The 21,433-nt window shown below is 34.3% G+C and overlaps 2 protein-coding genes across 2 annotated transcripts; both read left to right on the top strand.

The window, feature by feature from the left end:
* Positions 1 to 1,573: 1,573 nt before the first annotated feature.
* LOC144571464 (glucan endo-1,3-beta-glucosidase 14-like) lies at positions 1,574 to 6,320 on the top strand. The gene is made up of 3 exons (XM_078320753.1): positions 1,574 to 2,309; positions 3,566 to 4,605; positions 5,928 to 6,320. Exons 1-3 carry the CDS (start codon positions 2,159 to 2,161, stop codon positions 6,015 to 6,017), a joined length of 1,281 nt encoding a protein of 426 aa, XP_078176879.1. The 5' UTR covers positions 1,574 to 2,158; the 3' UTR covers positions 6,018 to 6,320.
* A 3,196-nt stretch (positions 6,321 to 9,516) lies between these two features.
* LOC144571732 (phosphatidylcholine:diacylglycerol cholinephosphotransferase 1-like) lies at positions 9,517 to 12,136 on the top strand. The gene is made up of 3 exons (XM_078321104.1): positions 9,517 to 10,355; positions 11,161 to 11,298; positions 11,602 to 12,136. Exons 1-3 carry the CDS (start codon positions 9,918 to 9,920, stop codon positions 11,962 to 11,964), a joined length of 939 nt encoding a protein of 312 aa, XP_078177230.1. The 5' UTR covers positions 9,517 to 9,917; the 3' UTR covers positions 11,965 to 12,136.
* Positions 12,137 to 21,433: the final 9,297 nt, after the last annotated feature.

Genomic DNA, 21,433 nt, shown 5'->3' with positions numbered 1-21,433 from the left:
TCAAGACACTTTATTTTTGGGTGGATATGGAAACATAGAAGCAATTATGCTAAACTATAATATAATATAAGGTATTAAAGCTAAGAAAGTTGGGATCGTGACTGACACTTATTTGCTGATTCTGACATGCATAATTAAGCCCCAACTAATAAGTAACATGTCGCCTTTTTTAATTTTTTTTAAGTTAAAAGGTTCAACAATCGTGCTAAGAAGTGATGTCATGTGTTTTGTTTTCATTCAAGGGAAAATGGACATGTTTCACCTAAGCTTTTACAAGCATAGTCACAAATGAATTATTTAAGTTTGGTTCGGCGAGATCAAAAATTTTTGATTCAGAAATAATTGGGAATGATTCGAAATTATTCGGATCAGATACCTTAGTTCTGTAAGAGAGCAAAAAAGAAAAAAAAAATGTTATGAAAAAAATTCGGAAAAAATCACGAATAATTCATGAAATTCGGGAAGAAATCGTAAAATTCGCGAATTATTCAAGTTTAATTCGGTCAAAGTTCAGTCAACCGAATAATTTGACGCGACATCACAAAAAAAAAGAATTATTCGAGTTTAATTCGCGAATAATTTGCGAATCTTGTGACTATATTTACGAGTTTACCATGCATATATAGATTCTGATCGGATACCGTAGATTCCTAGATGAACATATCTGATCATCAGATAGCATTAATTTAATTTTCAAATTAAGCAAGACCTATAGTTTTGTCGACTGACAGTGACAGGTGATCTTGCTCAGATACTGTACAAGAGAGAAAACCTATTTGGAGACCTTCACATCCTTTGTTTATTGAGCCAATGGCCGACCTACTTTTAAATGGTTTTTTCTGTGATAGGAGGGAAACCGACTGATATTAATTGTTATTTTCAAAATTGCTGTATTTTATATTTTTTTATTAGGCACGAAAAATGAATGGGTCACCTGGGAAAATCAACGCCTTTCTCAGTCTTAAAGACAACAAGAGCGGAACTAGAATATTAAAATTCGAATTTGGAGAAAAACAAAAATTATAAATTTCGTATATTCAGTCGGCTTCATGCATATGAATTCATTACACTGTGAATTGTATTGTATTGTGAATGCATGTATCATAAATTCATGAATACAATCTATGGATTGCATCTAAAAAAATATTTTTAACATTTCAACATATGATTCAAACAAAATTATCGAACTCGTATATTTTAATTCTATGTACAATCTAATCAATTTTTTATAATTAAAATATTTGGGTTGTTGATTTGAAAAAACCGAAATAGATAATAAAAAAAAATTATCATTCATCAATCATCATGCACAAGTAATGGGTCAAGCCAAGCCGGTCCGTTTGGTCCGAATTCGCTTCCTCTGAGATATCACATATTCTGCGTGACATTTTGGAATATCAAAGCCGTTCAAAAACGTTATGCACGAATCTCAAAGCTTAAATAGTACTGGCCCCTGCGCTGTCCCCGAATAGGCACCGAACACGTCGGTCACGCAAAATATGAGATATCTCAGAGGATACGCACTCGTTTGGTCTGCAGTCGGTTTCCCGCACCCAACTCTCTCTTTCTAGGAACTCTCGGTTCGCTAGACGCTGTCCGTGCCCTTTACACCATCGCTTTTACTTGGCTTTCCCAAGTTTTTTTGTATATGCTAAAAAATAATGCAAAGATTTAAAGATTCCCTTTCAGCCCCTCTCAAGTCTCATCCCCTTCCCTCCCATCCCATCCCACCACTGATACTCCTCCACTGTAGAAAGCAAATGAAGGCCTTGTGCGAAGCCGCCGTTCGAGAGAGGCGATCGGGTTCTTTGTTTGTCATCCAAGGAAGCACTACTAATTAAGGAAAGGAAACTATCGGATTCTTTCTTCCTTGCTTCTTTTGGAATTTAAAGCCGGGCGTGACTCTCCCCAACCCGTTACCGATCCGAACCCCTTTCTTGATCCGACCCGCACGTTTATTTGAATCGGAAGGAGGAGAGAGAGAGAGAGGAGTGGAAGAATAATAAGAATTGAACTTGGCGAAGTTACCGTACGGCACTGGAGAGAAGGCGGAGTCTTTTCTTGCGGGTGGGGGAGAGGGAGAAGGACAGAGGGAAGGGAAGGCACGGTAGGAGAAGAATATCTGGTTTATGGGCCAAGTAAACCTCTATTATTCTTCATGGCTTGCTATTACAGGAAAAAGAAGAGAAAGACAGAGAGAGAGACACAGAAACCTCCTTCAATTAATTCCTACCTGTTTAATCGTCCCATCTCCATGACTAAGCTTCTTCTCCTTTTCTATTGCTGCCTCCTTGCCTTCCCATTCCATGGTAACTTTTTTGTATTGAATGATTGTTTAAAGTTCCTATTGCTAGGACAGGTTGGTCGGAGTGCACGGGGATTGGAGCAACTTTTGATCAAATTCTAAGCAATCAAGTATGGTTGTTTGGGTTGGCAAATAATCCGAGGATAAGATAAAAATGATGAAATAGAGGAATTAAACTGGTTGGTTACTGCGATAAACTTGTCATTAGAGCGTCTCCCAATGAAAATATTTATCTTATTAAAGGCAATTATTGGGAGGTCTTTAATTTTTTTTATTTTATTTTATTAATTTATTATTTTGGGTGGTGGGTGGGGCTTGATGGGGAGGGATGCATGATATATAGGATAGCTTAATGATTTCTTCTGCAAAGAGGACCATGGAGTTGAAAATGATTGGGTTTATTTTAAACTTTATTTTGGTCATGAAAACTTATACTGGTATTGTCCACAACGGGGAAATATGATTAACCCGGTGACAGATTTTAAGTTGCCCAAATTAAAATTTCTAGCACCTTTTCTTTCCTTTTGTTTTTCCTTGATTTCCATTCTGAAGTTTCCTGAACATAGGAGACTTATTGAAGTCTCTGTTTGTTCATCAAAGAAAATAATAAAATTCAAATAAAACAAAAAAATAAACAAAGAAAAACTGAAGAACCTTGCCAGAATTGAAATTGATTGTACTGTAATAGTCAGGTCTTGTTTGCTATCTTCTGGCCGATAAACAGGTTTGGTAACACTTGGATTAAATTGATTGTACTACACCACAACTCTTTTTTCTTTTATAAATTACAGCCTGAACTTGTCGACTTCCAATCTAGGAAAGTATCATGAACTTCTTTGCGCACATTAGCTGGAAATTCTTGCACAATATAATTGAATCATAATTAGGATGTAGATATCTAATATACTTATTTCCATGTGCTGCCCTGCCTGATATTTGTACCCAACTCAAAACTGAATATTGTCAGTTTGTGTCAGTTCTTTTTAGTAACTTTCTAGCTGTAGTCACAAAGCATGAGCAGTATGTTATATAATCCATTAATTTCCTTGTTTGGAAATATATTGTAGATTTCTGATTTTGGTTAAAGCTGCATGTACTTGTGTTAATTAAGGACCTTTTGCGCAAGCTTCCTCTCACTTACAATATTATCATTGTGATTGTTCTAAATGCAAACTATCAAGCCATAATTACACATGCATAGTAGCAAAGCATGAGTATGCAGCTGTCTAACTATTTTATTGCTATTTATTTCTCTGGCAGGCTTAGTGACAGTTGAAGCTTTCACGGGAACATATGGGATAAACTATGGCAGGATTGCCGACAACCTCCCCCCTCCTGAAAGCGTTGTCACGCTCCTTAAAGCAGCTAAGATAAAGAATGTCAAGATCTACGATGCTGACCACAGCATCCTCAGTGCCTTCAAAGGCTCCGGCCTCGAGCTCACCATCGCCATCCCCAACGGAAACGTCAAGGACATCAGTTCCAGTGAAGACCGTGCCATGGACTGGTTGAAGGAAAATGTTCAGCCGTATTATCCCGACACGAAAATCAGTGGCATCACTGTGGGAAACGAAATTCTGGGTGGTGGTGATACGGACCTTGCTGCGGCCTTGCTCGGAGCCATAAAAAATATATACAATTCCCTCAAGACACTCCAACTCGACGACAAGATCCAGGTGTCGTCGCCGCACTCGCAGGCTGTTTTTGGCAATTCATACCCGCCCTCCGCATGTACATTTAACGAAAATGCCATGGTGTACATGAAGCCGATTTTAGATTTTTTCTCGACCACTGGTTCACCATTTTATGTTAATGTATACCCTTTCATAGCATACAAGAGTGATCCTGAGCATATAGACATCAACTATGCCCTTTTCAAGACAAATCCTGGTATATACGATGCAAAAACGAATTTGCACTATGACAACATGTTTGAAGCACAGGTAGATGCGGCATATGCTGCCTTGGAGGCAGCCGGGTACAGTGACATGGAGGTTATAGTTTCTGAGACGGGATGGGCTTCCGGCGGGGATGCTACCGAGGCAGGGGCCTCGGTGGAGAATGCGAGAGCGTATAATTTTAATTTGAAAAAGAGGCTGTTTAAGAGGAAGGGGACTCCACTGAGGCCGAAGATGGTGTTGAAGGCATATATTTTTGCGCTTTTTAATGAGGATTTGAAGAATGGAGCAGGTTCAGAGAGGCATTATGGGCTTTTTAAGGCTGATGGGAGTATATCGTACAATATTGGTTTTTCTGGGCTCAAGCCGTCTTCAGCCGGTTCAGCTTTCCTCTCATTTAAGGTTAGTTGATTTTGAACCTTTTATGTTGTATTTTTAATGCTGTCATATTGGTAGAAACCTGTGAGCCTTTTTCTTTCTATTTTGAACTTGGATGATTTCCTCAAGAAAGCCAGTTAATCTTTTTTATGTGAAGTTATTGCAGTCAATTAACTTAATTGATTTGGTCTAGTCATTTCGGTCCTAATCAATAATAAGGTGGTCCCCTATCTTTAGGAAATTCCAAGCAGCTTCCTGCATTTATGTTCTTAAGCCATTGGATCTTTTGTGGATTGATTAATTATTACTTGTATGATGCTTATAGAGGTCTTAGGGATATGTTTACATCAGAATAACTTTTTTGTTTCTTCCCTCTGTCTCATATTAGACTAATGAAGAATTTTCAGATTTAAAGTTGGTTTTGGTGAAGTGAACAAACGTTCGTGTACTTTTCTAGAGTTACGGTGAAGTGAACAAAAGTCGTGTACTTTTGTAACTCAGAATCAAATGATTAAATATTGAGAAGTCTAGCAAAATTTGCTATTCTCCTCTAACATGGAGCTTTTGTTGCACAAAATCCCAAGGTTTCCGTTCGACAACCTCTCCTTAAGACTCCTTAGAAGCTTAATCCATCCGAACATCATCTCCTTAGTGAAGATGAATTTTTGCTCCCTTTTCCTGAATTCTTAAGGCACCATTTATCTTGGATTGAGCCTCCCAAAGACTTTCTTACCTCCTTTAGTCTTCAGAGGAGCTTCCTTTCTTAATCCGTTCTACCAAACATGAGCTCCTTGGTATGGATTAAAATTTAGCATACTTTTGTTGGCTGCTCATACATCCTCATGTACTTTGTGTATAACCCTTATCAAAATCTGAGCTGCCCCTCTTGAAGGCAAAAATGACCTGAGTTGTCCCTCATGTACTTTGTGTATACCCTAACCTGGCCTGAATTTGAGCAGCCAAGTCTTTCCCGACCTGAGACCTGAGCAACCTGTGAATGAATTTCTAAAGCTAACTCAATGCCGAAAGTAACTTAACCAACTCGGCATCTGTACCTCTGAGAGGAAGCGCCTTCTTTAGGCTAATTCTGCCGTATTAATAATCCTAAACTTCCCCATACAAGTACCTGGTTAATCTGATCCAGTGTTGTTGAGTCCTGACATTGTCCAACCCGTAATGTGCCACTTTAATCCTGAAAAAGCAACAAAACCTATCTATGCACCATGCACGAAACTTGGAGCTGGTTACCACATTTTTCTCTAGATTCTTTAAACCATATTTTTTAATCATTATGTTAACATGTCAAATAGATTTCTGATGTAAACTGTGTTTGGTACAATTAACAGGAAATTGGAGCTGAAGGGAGGAGCGTAACCTATGTCAAAACCCTCCTATCATGCATTTCTCTACTTTTAGTGGTGTTCTTAACTGCGTGAATACCATGGCTAAGAAGAGGGTTCTGAGTTCTAGAAATTACTTTTGCTTGCTGTATTCTTTAAGCATTCCTCAAAATATGGCATGCCACCATGTACATTTTCATTTTTTTTAAGGAAGAATAGAAAAAAAAATGCAGGAAAAGAGAATGCTATTCTTAGCTAGTGATAGGTTGGAGCACAAGGTATGGCATTGGAAAAGAGTATGAACAATTTACCAGAAATATGGTTCTGAAGAAATTGTAGACTTATCTGGAAGCGCTTTTAATACAAAACGTACGGTTATGCATAGATGAAAATACAAAACGGGGTTCCTGATGTAATTTATATAGATTTCAGTTCAGAAAGCGCTTTTAATAAGCAATCCATCTGGAACTAAGTAAATGCTGGTACTTGGTACAAACTATCTAATATCAAGCAAATTCATCTTCAAAGATAATAAAAGGATAATATTTTAATAGGTAACGGTAGGAGAAGAACATCTTAAGCTAAACAATCAACCTTCAGTAATAAATTTTCAAAAAAGAAAAAAAAATTAGCTAACAAATCCAGATTCGGATGTGGGAGAGTTTCTTATTTAGAAACTTTGAAACTATGCAGTTAAGAAACAGTTTATAAATTTTATTTGATTTAATGATTAATTCAAATTGTTTCTCCGTTTTAATTATTGATGATGTGACTTAATAACAGAAACTATGACCCGACCTCCAAAGAGCAGAAAGACTTGGACTAACGCGTTCAAATCTTGCGAAGTTTTAGTCAATATCTCCGTCCAAAAAGTTCTCAAAATCAGCGAATAATAATGGAACATATCATGCTCATGCTAAGAGTAATTACAAGAAAAAAGAAACGGAAACAAAATGGAGGGCACGTTTTAAATAACAACTGCCCGATCAGTATTTTATTTTGAGATGGTCACATTTGTTAGGGTGCACTTAAAATAAAAGTGAATAATAAATTACACAAGGTGGGATCTGCAATTAAAGAAGTTGCATAGGACTATTATACATGTATATTGTCTTCACTTTAGTATTTGAACAACACAATTTTTTCTCAACGTCTTATATTAAGTAAATTGATACACCGTGTAATAAGCTCAAAACAAATTCATGTAGATTTTGAGATTTAAATTAATAATTTTACAGATAAGCTCAAATGATTTCTTTTAGTTGTTCTAAATAAGCAGTAAATTAAATTTCGCTCCAACAAAGCCAGTCTCTTTTAACTGCAATTTAGAAACATTTAGAAAATTTAGCAACATTTATTTAAAAGAAAGTAATATAGATAATAAAATATATTTTTGTTGACAAGATAAAACAAATTTATAACTAGTACCATAATAGCACGTGTTAATTACTTAAAATATATTGTATTATAAATATTTCTTTATACTAGTAGAACTGACTACATAACATTTCCAATTAATTGTGTCGACGATCTTTTAATTAAATTTATCTGAACTTATTTTAATTGATTTAACCCTTGGCAATTGCTGCCAAGTAGTTTAAATTTATTTTTCATGTCAAGCTTTGAGCAAATTTATTGTTGTGTTTACTAAAAATAAGCAAGGATAAATGTGCAAGATCAATATATATATATTTTTTGAGAGAATCAACATCAATATTAAAGCTATTATACAATGTACAAATTGACCTATAATTTATACATGTCCGTTCACGTTTTCAGGTATAGGTCGTACTTATAATTAATTACCATTTGTTTTTACCTTTTCATTTGCAGCAATTAATTTGCGGGAGAATCTCGATCTCAAAATAACATTTTAATCAAACGCTTTAAACTTTGGTGTGCACAATCAAATAGTACAATAGGCACCGAATTCTTTGATTTTTTCTTTTAAAATAGAATCAATTTTAATTATTTTAAGAAAGCAAGCACGGTTTGTTTTTTAGAAAAAAAGCTCCACCGATCTTAGAGATCGGTGGATCGGTGAAGGGAGGATTTAAATTTTATTTTGAGCAATCTACATTGATCATTTTTACTTATTTTTATAGGGATCGGTGAAGCTGCTTGTTATATTAGAATAATTAATATTGATTTTATTTTGAAAAAAAAAAAACGAATTCTTTTGACCGTTTGAATTTAAATCCAGACCGTTCCTTCCTTGTATGTTGTACGGTGCAATATCTGAGGAGAGACGTTTCCGGTGCACCCAACCTGCTCACATCATTCAACTCAAAAGAAAAAAACCCACATGAAATAGCTGTGGCAGCCCAGCAGGAGATGTGTTGACCTCATGACTTTTCATTATGGAGTAAACTAAAAAACAAACACTTTCAAGATTCAATATATAAACTTAAAATTATTTTGTTACGCAACGCAATCTCATTGGATTAGTGAAGTGGAGAAGTGGGAGCCAGTCGTATAACACTTAGTACGGATCATCTGCTGCAATCGCCCCGCCGATCAGAATTCAGAAACAAACGTATTTTGAATTTCACGTATACCCCTAAAAAAACTTCAAAATTACGTATTTTCTCCTCTAAATTTTAAAATTACATATTTTCCATTCTAAACTTAAAAAACTTACAAATTAATTCATTTTATTGTCTTTTATATTAAAACTCATTCTAAATTTATAAAATATCATTTTTACCCTTTATTAAAAACATATAAAGCTCATCGGATTTAAATTTGAATATGAATAGTTCCTCTATCGTTCAAATTGCTTTTAGATATTTGCACACAAGATCAGCACGAATCTTGATGCGAACACATGTATATTGAAGCGATGTGCACAGATCTTAATGCAATGCGTGTAGATAAGGATTGCTTTAAGATCCATGCGTGCTAGATCAACACGAATATTGAAGCATTACGTACATATCTTAATGTGATGCATGTAGATCAGACGGTAAATGAACCTTTTAGATTTAAATTTGAGTTTGCTTTTAATAAAGGGTAAAATAGGTAGAGAGAATTTCACGTATAACCCTTAAAAACTTCAAAATTTCGTATTTCACCCTCCAAATTTTAAAATTACATATTCCCTTTTTAAATTTCAAAAACTCATATATTTACTCATTTTATTGTCTTTTATATTAAACACATTTTAAATTCATAAATAACTATTTTACTATTTTATTAAAAAGCATAAAACGCCCATCTAACTCTAATTTGAATCTTAAGATTCCTCTACCGTCCGAATTGCCTTAAGATCCGTGTGTGCTAGATCAACACGAATCTTGAAGTGAACACACACGAATATTAAAGCAACATGCACAGATCTTAATGCGATGCACGTGGATCAAAATTGCTTTGAGATCTGTGCGTGCTAGAATAACACGAATCTTGAAGCGAACAAGCAATAATCTTATTGTCACCATTGTTCAAATGTGGGGTCCCCATTTGTCAGTCAGATTCCTCACAGAAAGATGCCTCAGTAAGACTACTCGGCATCCGACCATCAAAAAAAAAAAAAAAAAAGGCTACTCGGCATCTGGATTTATAACCAAGGTTTGGTCCTTCCTTTCCCTGTTTCTTTGAATTGCCGTGTCGCTCTTAATTTAGTAATCAGACAAATTCTCTCTTTAATTTCTCCAAGCCAATGTGATTCTGTTCTCTTATCGCTACCATCCTTGCAATTTCCTCGACCAATCAGAAACCTTCCTTTCCCAACTTCATCACCGCTGCTCCTTTCACAGTTCTCAATTTCTTCGGGCCACCACAGCTGACAGCACCAGAGGTAGACGTCCGATCTACCTACGCCGGGCCCCACCCGAAATTTCCCCTCTTGTCTCATTCGAAAATTCTATCCTTAGATCTCCGCCAGGCGTTAAAAAAAGTACATAAGAAATACGTCTATATATATACACCGACGTAAATAAACCATGGCTCCAAACCCTTCACTCCGCAATCGCAAGAGATAGAATTGGTTTATCTACAATGGAGGAGATTTCAGGCAACGTGGAGCGCATCATCCCTCTTTGCCTAGATCCCGGGATCCGGTCGCGGCATCCAAAAGCATATTCAACATCAAAGAGACAAGAGGAGTCCGAGGCTCCTTCCGTTAAAATGGGTGGAGTCAGCGATGGCACATTGCCAACAAATTCGAATAAAAATGAAAAATTGAAGATGAACAAGGCGTCTCCTGCGTTTGCGAGTTTTTTGTCAGTGGATGCGGTGGTGGGATTGGTGCGTCAGCATCCTGTGGCTTTCGTGTTTCTTCTGACACTTTTGGTTTTCATGGGAGTTGAGTACACCATTCCAATGGTGCCAAGTGATTCACCTGCTCTGGATCTCGGCTTTCGGCTTACGGAGTCTTTGAATGCCGGTTTGGTGGAGAGACCTGATCTTAATTCCTTTCTTGCTGGTCTTAATACGGTAAATACTTTGTTCCCAGTAATCTGTATTCTGTACGACTGTACCACTGATCTTTAGTTTTATGTTCTTCTTCAAGTAAAATGAAACTGAGCTTAGAAGAAATTTGACGTTGTTGTTAACAAATTTTGGGCATGCCTTATGTAGTTGCAATTCCTTTGCGTAGGGGTGAAAATGGAGTGGATAATATCCGATCCGTATTACGATCCATATTCGAAAAATTAGATATAGATATCTGATATGTGAATATCTGTGTGGATACGGATACGGATATGGTTTTACGCTTCAATTATCCGTATCCGACTAGACGAATAGTAGATATATACCATATAGTTTAATATATATGATTAAAAAAATTATGTTATTCATCATTATAATTAGATAAATATTATGAAGTTTGGTATTTTTTAATAAATATCCGATCTGAACCAATCTGTATCTGTATCCAGGTCTAATATCCAATCCGTATCCATAACCGAAAAATAAAAATGGATATGGATATGGTTTTACCACTATCCGCTCTGTATTCAATCTGTTTTCACCCCTACCTTTGAGGCTTTGAATATATCTATCATTTTTTTTTTTTTTACAATTTCATTGAAAGTTCTTGGAGTCCTCCAATCAGTGATGAAAAGAAGTAAAACGAAATTAAAATAAAAAGGCAAAAATCAACTTGGTCTAAATTGTACAAATAATGCATTAGAAAATAAAACAGTTGAGTTATATGTGATACCCTCAAATTACACTTTTATGTGTAATTGTTGGGAGAAATAAATATGAGTTTGAACTGTTCTCTTAAACTGGGCAGGTGTTTGTGGCAATGCAATCGACATATATCTTCTGGAGTTTGTTAGTGGAGGGGCGACCGCGGGCTACAATTGCATCACTCTTCATGTTCACTTGTCGGGGCATTCTTGGTTCCTCGACCCAACTCCCCCTTCCCAAGGTAGGAAATGTCATTCTTGATTTGAAGTTAATGCCCTCTATATCCTGTAATGCCCCTAACACAGGGTTTATATATGACACTTAAGCAAGGAGTACACTAAAAATTGCCATTTCCATATTTTTAATTCTCAAACCATTTTCCATTAGATTCTAATATAGTATTTGAAAACTGACTAATTTCCTGAATTTTTTTTTTTTCAAAGAAGTTGTGAGGATAATTCCTCGGATTTCATTAAAGAACCAGAAGTTGAGAGACTGGTACCAAGCTTCTTTTCACATAAATAATTATTAAAAATGCCTGCAGGAATTCTTAGGATCTGGTGCTGACTTCCCAGTTGGTAATGTCTCCTTCTTTCTTTTCTTCTTGGGCCATGTAGCGGGATCAATGATAGCCTCATTGGACATGAGGCGCATGAAACGGTACAAGATGGCATGGAGCTTTGATGCCTTAAACATGTTACAAGCAATTAGGTTGCTTGCTTCGAGGGGCCACTACACTATTGACTTAGCCACGGGGCTTGGTGCTGGTTTCCTCTTCGACATCCTTGCGGGACACTACCTCAAAGTAAAAAACCGGAAAAGGCATATACTGGCTGAAGAGGATTCACGTTTTTGTCAATGTTGTTGTAATTGCAAGCAAACGCAAGATTTGATATCTAGCACATGAGAATTTACAGGATAGATTTGGAATTTGCTAGAAGGCCAGTACTAGTTCAATTTTTTGGATATTATTAAAAATTAACTTTGTTTTAATGTGTTAGTGCACATGTTAGACCAGACTTTGGTTGGAACAGATTACAAAGATACATGCTGATGCCAAGATTAGTTGTTTTCTGACCCATCGTTAAGTAAAGTATTGGTGTCAGATCTGACCCAATATAATCTTTCCTTTAGAAGGCGCAATATGTGTTAGGTTTTTCATTTGTTGCTGATTGTTAAACGAGCAACTAATGGAGTCTTCTGTTTATGTTTTTAAAATTAATGTATTGTTTGGCCATATATTAGCACCTTTGTAAAGATTGGCTGAAAGCAGAACCATATAAACATTACCAGGCTGCTGTAGTCTTTTGAGTGAACAACAATTTTTTTTTTTTTTTTTTGATGAAAGAACAACAATGTTGTAATGGAAAGAAAATCAAGTTAACTTCCGGAATCAAAGATTCATGTTGTTACGTTCTAATTGTATGTTTAATGTGCTTTAGAAAGAAAAAGTTTTTTTTTTTTATTGTTTGGCTAATAAGAATAATGATAATAATATAATAATACCGACATAAGCTAATGATCATACTAACAACAACAACATCATGTTGATGAAGGTCCAGCATCATGTTGATGTAATTAGACTGATCATATCATCAATAGATGGAATTACAATTGTGGAAGTCAAATATAAATTTCTTAAAAAATCATTTATATAACATAAATTTACCACAAATACATGATCGATGGTTCAGAAAAAATATTGGACATTTTGACTTTCAAATTTTATGCTTAGATCCGCTTCCGATTAGTGGCAATAATTATAATAATGGTGATGATAATGAAGATAGAAAAATGAAATAAAGTAAACTTATAATAATACAAAATTATAAATCAAACAATTAATAATATTAATGATATTGAGTAATGTTATGGTACTATATATGGATCAATATCTTCGTTTTCAAAATTCAAACAGAAAATGTACTTGCAAACTAAATTTTACATTTTTTAGAATTATTTTACTATTTGTTTCGATAGGGAGAAAAATATTACTTTGAATGGTCTACAATCTACAATCTTTAAAACAAATTATTAGAAATTTAAAAAAAAATTATAAAATTTAATTTACAAATACATATGATATTAAAAATATGTTGATTGTTTATATCGACTGTTTAAATTTAAATAAAAGGAAATATGAATCCATAATATAGATTAATATACACTATATATGGATACTACGCCAGTCTCACTATAATGATATTACAATATAAAAAAGAGAGTTACTTAACAACGGCGGCGACAGTTGCTGATACGAATTTGTATCGTCTGCATTTACTTCGAATTTGAATTAATGTAGAAAGAATCTGAATCGTCCGATTTGTGTTGGCATGAATTCGAGTTGGTGCATATCATTTCGGACCAAATTGATCCGGATTCTAATCGGACAGCTGAGATGCATTCACTGAAATTCTGAGTTAATGCATAGGATTCGTCATTGGAGTCTCAACTGGGATTGAGTGCATCCGAGGCTTTCTTGGGCCTACTAAATTTTAGCGTGTAAAGCATTAGGCCCATATTTTACTTAATAGAATCATTGATATCATCTTTTCGAAAAGACGACCATGAGCCTTTTTTTTTTCTTTTTGCTTCAAAAATTATGAGCGTTGAACCGTTAATCCATCCATTTTTTATTTTTTATTTTTTTGCAAACAAGCCCGTAGGCCATCCAATTCTTATGGATTTGTTCTTTCTAAAATAACAGAATAGTGCCCAGTTATCAAAAAAATAAAATAACAGAATAGAGAGATAAATTGGAGAAGAATTTCTTTTATATTAATATTTCTCAAAGAAGCTTTTTACAGATCTCCTTATATAACAGGAAGCGATAATGCCTAAACTCTAGTACATTCTTTACTCTGGTTAAAACCATGAGTAAGGCTACGGTGCTAACGGTTGCATAGAGGGCATCTATGCAAATGCTCAATATTCGAGTTTTCAAAATCCTAACAGTGCTAACTGTTTAACATGATCTCCATATGAATATGTACTTGCAAACCAAATTTTATATTTTTAGAATTTTTTTACTATTTTTTTAGATTTTTAGAAAATCAAATATCTGAATGGTGCAGCGTTTTTTAGATCAAGTGATTTTCTAAAAATCTAAAAAATTAGTAAAAAAATTCTAAAAAATATAAAATTTGATTTGCAAGTACATATTCATATGAAGATCATGTTGAACGGTTCGGATCGACCGTTAGGATTTTGAAAACTCGAATATTGAGCCTTTGCATAGAGGCCCTCTATGCAACCGTTAGCACCGTAGCCTTACTCTAAAACCATGACTCACAAAAATCGACAAAAATAATAAAAGAGTCTCTAGAAGAATCAGAGAATTTTACGGTCATGCATTTGTAGCTAGCTGACATTATTAGAGAATTATACAGTCATGCATTTGTAGCTAGCTGACATTATTAGAGAATTATACAGTCATGCATTTGTAGCTAGCTGACATTATTAGAGAATTATACAGTCATGCATTTGTAGCTAGCTGACATTATTTGTGACTGATCTTGAATTATCCTTTTGTGCTTCAACATTCTTTTTCATCCGAATAGCGAGGAACTATACTACTATTAGCAATATCAAGCTAAGATATCTAATATTTATGACTACCTACTTCGCCTAAAAAATGGCCATAATTTTAATTCCATCAGTAGTCTTGATCCCCACTTGGCATGGTCGCGGCTTCATGTCCGTCTTCCCAGCCTAATTAGCTCTCTCTGCCAATGATACCCCACCTTATCTCCAATCCAAATATAGAAATCCCAGCTACCAATAATTGAATTGTCATATTGCAATTGAATTGTCATATAATGCAATGACACGCCACCTTATCTCCAATCCACGTATAGAAATCCCAGCCACCAATAATTGAATTGTCATATAATGCAATAATTGAAACCCCACCTTACCTGCCAATGACTGTTGTAGATTTGTGATAAAAAAAAACTTGTATGAGAATTATATTTGTAACATATAGAGTTGGACATTTGTGTTATTTTTTTTTTAAATATTTGCAATAAAATTTATTTCCATCCGTTACACTCCAAATTGGAAGGGAAACCGATTATATTAATTACAATGATACAAGGTTAAATCTTTCACCTCCTGTACCCTTCATCTCCGATATAATTTTGTCAACTAAACACGATTCGACGGAAAATTTTCTTTTCTTTCCATTCCCTCCCTTCCTCTACTCTCCTTCCAAACAAGGTGTTAATAGAATCATTATTCACCCCACTATTAAAAAAATATTAATTGAACCATTATTCAATTCCACATGAATTGAATGTAATTATTGTCCGATTGGTATGTTTGGTTGCAATGAGAATAGACTATTCTTGAGAACATGCTATTTTTTAGAACATGCTATTATTGAGAACAAGCTATTCGGTATTTGATTGTATTAGAATAGCTCAAATAGAGAATCAAACTTGTTTGTCTTATTAGAACAAACTATTCTCACAAAAGTGGGAATAAGCTATTATAATAAGACAAACACCAATTTTGTTATTCTAGTTATTCTAATGTTGCAACTAAACATACATATCTAAATATATAAATGAAAATTTTTGTCTGATTGGAATAATCTGATACTATTTTAAATGTTATACAAATTATTATCATGTATAATGACTACAATATGAGTTAATATTATTGTATAATTATTACAGACAAAAGTGAAATATTATGATAGGAAACACATAGATGTTTTTTTTTCTTTTTTAAGTTAACTTGTTTACTTTGTGGAGTATATTTTCATAGAAGTTAAAAGCTCAAATTATTTTTAGGGAACTGTGTGAACATTAACTTATCACCATTTCAATGGAATTTTTTTTATAAACCATAATTAAGAAATTGATTTTTGGACGATGATAACAGTCCCCGCACCCTCCACCCCGCAAAAAACCCCGTAGAAAATGACAAAAATAATGACTGGACAAGTAAATCATGCGGGTAAAATGCGAGTATTTAACATTGATCTATAACATGTTAAGCCTAACACATTGAAGTATTAATCCTTAAGAAGTTAACTCAATTTTTTAATACCAATTCTGTCGATCCATTTTCCCCGCACAACAATCCCTTCATTTTTCGTTTTGTCCCCGCACAACTCTGTAGTCCCGGAACTTCTTGGCCCAAACTTCATAAGTCGGTACTATAAAAAAATTTTCTAGATAACTCATGGCCCAAATTTGTGGGCCGATACAGATCCAACTCGAACATTCTCTAATAAATTCAAAAGTTTCCTTAAGTACTCTGAGATTCGTGCTACTTCGAGATTACGAGAGATGTTACTTCTCAGAGATCGAAACGTTTTCTAGAATAACGAAAAAGTTAATCTGGACGAAAATCAATTCTAAACATCGTCGAATTATAATTGATATGCGTCTCTCTGGAGGGAGACGAAGCGACGCTTCGAACTCTCTATAAATACTATCTTACAACAAGGCATAGTACAACACTATACAAAAGATAAATACTGCTTAACGTATGGCTGCCATCAAGGAAGAACCAGAGGTGATCAACGCCGCACCCCAACCATTCGTGCCTCTTCCCAGGGTACCACCAGGGTTTGAGAAGTATCTCAGGAGAAGCTGGCCGTGGCCACCGCGGCAAAAGCCAAGACGAAGTCCAAGGTGCCATCCTGAAGCAAAGCCCTACATCCGTAGGGCCAAGCGTCTGCCACCGCGTTCCGTTCATCCAAAAGACGAGCCATGAACTGGTCTTTAATTAGAATTTTTGTGTCAACTATGTTTTATTTTAATTGCTATTGGTTTTTTACAATTTTGTTTGTTTCATTTTGTGTTACCTGGAACTTTTGCTAAATGCATGTTATCGTTGTTTAATATATTATGATTCTGTAATCTGTTGTGTGCTGTTTCAAATTCTCATTTATGCTTTCAAATAGTTAACTATCAAAGAGTGCGTAAGGATAAATACTAAATAACGTAAAAATTGAACTTTCAATGAATAATGATAAATACCTGCTTGTCAACTTGAAAAATTAAAAACTCTGAAATTTGAACATAAACAGTTGTACCTTTAAAATTAAATACTTCGATAGTTAAAGATAAACACTAAGAAATTAAAAATAGTTATTGAATTGAAACTTATCATCATCAAATAGCTGTTAACCCTAACAAATAATTTTTCATAAAATTTGAAACTTATCATTATCTAGAATAAATACTAAATAACATAAAAATACAAACTTCAAATGTAGAAGGATAAATACTATGCTGTATACATAAACTTAACAACTCTGAAATTTAAAGGTAAACACTTGTATGTTTGAAGATAAATACTTCGATGCTTAAACATAAACACTATGAAATTGAATATAAATACTTGTCAAATTTAATAGAAGGTATACACTTGCTGAATTAAAGTTAAATATAAACACTAAGAAATTGTTACTTAATTGAATATAAATACTTGTCAAATTAAAGTTAAGTAGTTACTTAATTGAAAGTAAATACTTGTATGTTTAAAGATAACTACTTTATCAAATTAAAGTTAAATAGTTACTTAATTGTATGTAAACACTTGCTGAGTTGAAGATAAACACTTTTTTCGTTTAGAAAAAATGTGTATATTTGGTTATACTTACAAATATTTAACTTAAATCTGTGAAGTATTTATCATATCTAACGTAGTATTTAGCATTGCATAATATAGTATTTATCCTTGCATAATATAGTGTTACATTGTATAATATAGTATTCTGTAATGATGAATAGTTGCTGAACTGAAGATAAACACTTGCTGAGTTGAAAATAAATACTTATGTTCCTTTTAATATTACTTTTTCCGTTTACAAAAAACTATTGTAATTAGTTGTACCTACAAATATTTAACATGCCTCTATGTAGTATTTATCCTTACATAATACAAAAAATTACTGCATTATTAAATGTTAAAAAACACCAAACAATTTTAACACCAAAATATAAAGTATATCTGTTTTAACAACAAAAGAGTTTTAATATCAATAGCAATACCAAGGTGCAGTACCATATTGAACCGCACAAATAACAGGTATTAATACAACTAACAATAACAATAGTATCAATAACATCAGTAACCATAACAACATTAACAACGCCATAAAAACCAAGTCAAAAGGTCAAGTGCTCTAGCTTCTGAATTTGCAGTCATTCTTATCGTGGATAAGCATATTATATGCTAAAGTCAAGCGCTCCTTCCTCAACATTCTGCTTCTGAACTTTCTACTTCCTCAATTTGTATACCCTTTCCATCCCTCTTCAGTTTACACCAGTTTGCATTGTTGGGGATGTTGTCCATCAACATTCTATAAACACCCTCTGACCAATTGTACTCCTTCAGACCCAAAAGATCCTCAGCATATGGAAACATATGAACAGGTACTTTGCCACAACTTTGGGGGAATAGAATCATAGTGAAAAGGTACATCACAAGCAAACCAACAACTTCCTTCACTGGTTCCTTGTCATCGAGTGCTTTCACAATACAATTCTCAAGGTCTACCCGGCTAATTCTCCCCGATCTCCCAAAATATTTTGTACGGAGAGCATATTGACCAACATACTCCCTTTTGTACTGAACATTCGCCCCTTTAGAGTTAAGACACATTACCATCGCGACCTCATCAGCTGTGAACTCAAGCAGCTTGCCATCTCTCACCTTGAAATGCCCTTTATTATCCCACATGAGAAGGATCTCGTAAAGAATCGCATTACTAACCTGCACAAAATTAAATTAAATTTTAAGTCAGCAATAAAAAAACAACTCCATTCATAGAGATAAATAGTTATTTTCATAAAGATAAATATAATGATTACTAACCTGTGTGCTCACAGGAAATGCAAACAAATGCATAAACGGTGTCGCAGCCATCCATCTTATGTGTTGCTCATTTAACTTCTTCAACACCTTGACATGAAAAAATTTCATAGCTAAATCCACGTTGCACTGATTCTTGATACAGGAATCAGATGTTCTCGGCTTCTTCCGAGGAGCATCACCAAATTTGTAACCCGTTGGGCGTCCTCTGCGAAGTTTGGGCTCCTGCGATTGAGATACTTCTTGCGTGTGTACATCATTTGTCTCTGAAAAACACAAAATTTACAAAATGTGATTTACTTATACATCCCCTTTGATATATAAATTCCTAAATCTATCCACACTTGGCTATGAGATAGTATTTAACTAGACTTGATCAAATATTTAACTCATTTTATTCACATAATACTAACTCTTGTTCAAATAAGTATTAACCTTGCTACAGTGAAATGGTGCAGTTATACAAACAAGTGAATACTACAATTGCAAAATCATAATAAAAACAGAAGTACTACATTTGACAATTTCATATCAACTCCTTAATTCTAATAAATTGTGCATTTAACCATAGAATCAAGTCTACTGACCGAAATACGAAACAAAAACTTAAAATAATGTATAACCTTGAGCGATGATGATCTGTTGATTCTGTCGCGCATCTACCGATTCCGATTGATTCTGTCGCGCATCTAGGGCTTCTGCGCCAGAAGATGCTCCTGTGCTCACCGAGTTTATTATCACCATTTCAGATTTCTTCTTCTCCGATTGCGCAATGTAAATTACCTTGACAAAAGGCAAACCCTAGACAGTGGTTTTTTGAAGAAGCGACGGAGAAAAAGAAAAATAAATCGTGAAGTGACGCGAATGAATGGATGCTTCACGCTTTCAGTCGAGTAGAGTGAGAGAACCGAGGTTTGGGGGGGAAACAAAATAAACCGGGTCCACACGTATAAAAAATGTACCGAATTAGGAATGTTCTAAAGTGTAAATTAATAGGTATCAGGTACCTGACATGCAAGCCATAAATTTGAACCGTTCTTTTCATGTGACACTAATCGCAACCGGTTCCGGATTTTATTTCGGCCAACTAAGATTAATCTGGACCGTTCGTTGTTTTTAATTGCACCTGAGGTACCTGGGCGGAAATGGACTGGTGCAAACATGTGGTCCAATTTCAACTACACAAGTGGGGACCATAAACTGAAACTGAAAAAATGTCTACTTTTGGTCATATTTAAGTATTAATCACCACGTAGTCAAGTGTTTATCTCTATACAACAAGTTATTTACTATATTACTTTTTTCCTATTATGCCTAAAGAAAAGTAATTTATACTGATACTCGGAATTATAAACAAATTTTTTGCTCTCATTTACAATTATTTCCAGCATTATCATAAAAACATCAAGTATTTAACTCTACTTTATAATGCAATTATAAAGTATTTACCATTAGTCTACCTCTACATTTATCATTCTGTATTAAACATTGATCTATCAGGTATTCAACCATATATGTATCATGTATTAATGCTATATTCTCCTAACTTGACATAGATAAAGATAAGTATCGTCTAGAACAATTTAAAAATATCTACAATTTTAAGTTCACTAATATAATACCCGAATTACATAATTTCTTTTGGTAATTGAAAATTATCATCCTATGTTTAGTCAAACTATATGAACAACATTAATAGAAAAAATAGTATTAAATCTGTATTTAATTGTTTGTTTCTTTATTCTTTTCTTTTCGATTCTCCTTTCTTTGTTTCGCGGCCATCTTCCCAATAGCAATGTCAAGTTTACTCTTTATTGTACTCTTTGGCGGACGTCCTCTTTTCTTTGATTTGGCAGGAGGTAGAATTTGTATAGAAGGTGGATGATTGACTGCATGTTGTTGCCCGCTTGAAATATATTCACTCCCTAATATCCATTGTGAATCGGATGGCGATGGTAATGTATCAGCTGTTAATTATTTGAACATTATAAAATAAACAATATACATAATTAATTAAACATGAATTTTCGGAATTATTTTCAACATAAAAAATACCTATCAATGTACCAATTGCACCAGTAACATCAACATCTGTTCCCACAACAAAAAGTCCTGTACAGAACCAAATTTATCAGTTGTAGTGATCGTGGCAATAAATAATATCAAATTGCATGTATAAAAAGTATTTTTACCTCCAGTGCTGATTGAAGATCCAGTGATATCACCAGTACCAATAGCTGCTGTCTCATCAAGAACTGCCTCAACATTTTGTGTTACTGTCCAAAAAAAATATCTCAAGCCAGCAATATTAATATCACCAGTACCAATAGTTTTTATCTATTTACAAGTATCAAATTGCAAATATAAAAAGTATTTTTACCTCCGTTGCTTACTGCAGATCCAGTAATACCACAATTATCAATAGCTGCTGTCTCATCAAGAACTGCCTCAACATTTTGTAATGCTGTTAAATGACAATTATATTAGTTCACAAGTATTAATCCTCAATGGAAAATGTATTTATCTCATATGACACACCATAT

This window comes from Carex rostrata, chromosome 19, assembly GCF_964058835.1.
Source record: "Carex rostrata chromosome 19, lpCarRost1.2, whole genome shotgun sequence".
NCBI lineage: Eukaryota > Viridiplantae > Streptophyta > Magnoliopsida > Poales > Cyperaceae > Carex > Carex rostrata.
Note: the sequence above shows the minus strand (reverse complement) of the source record. Positions and strands in the feature narration are given on the sequence as shown.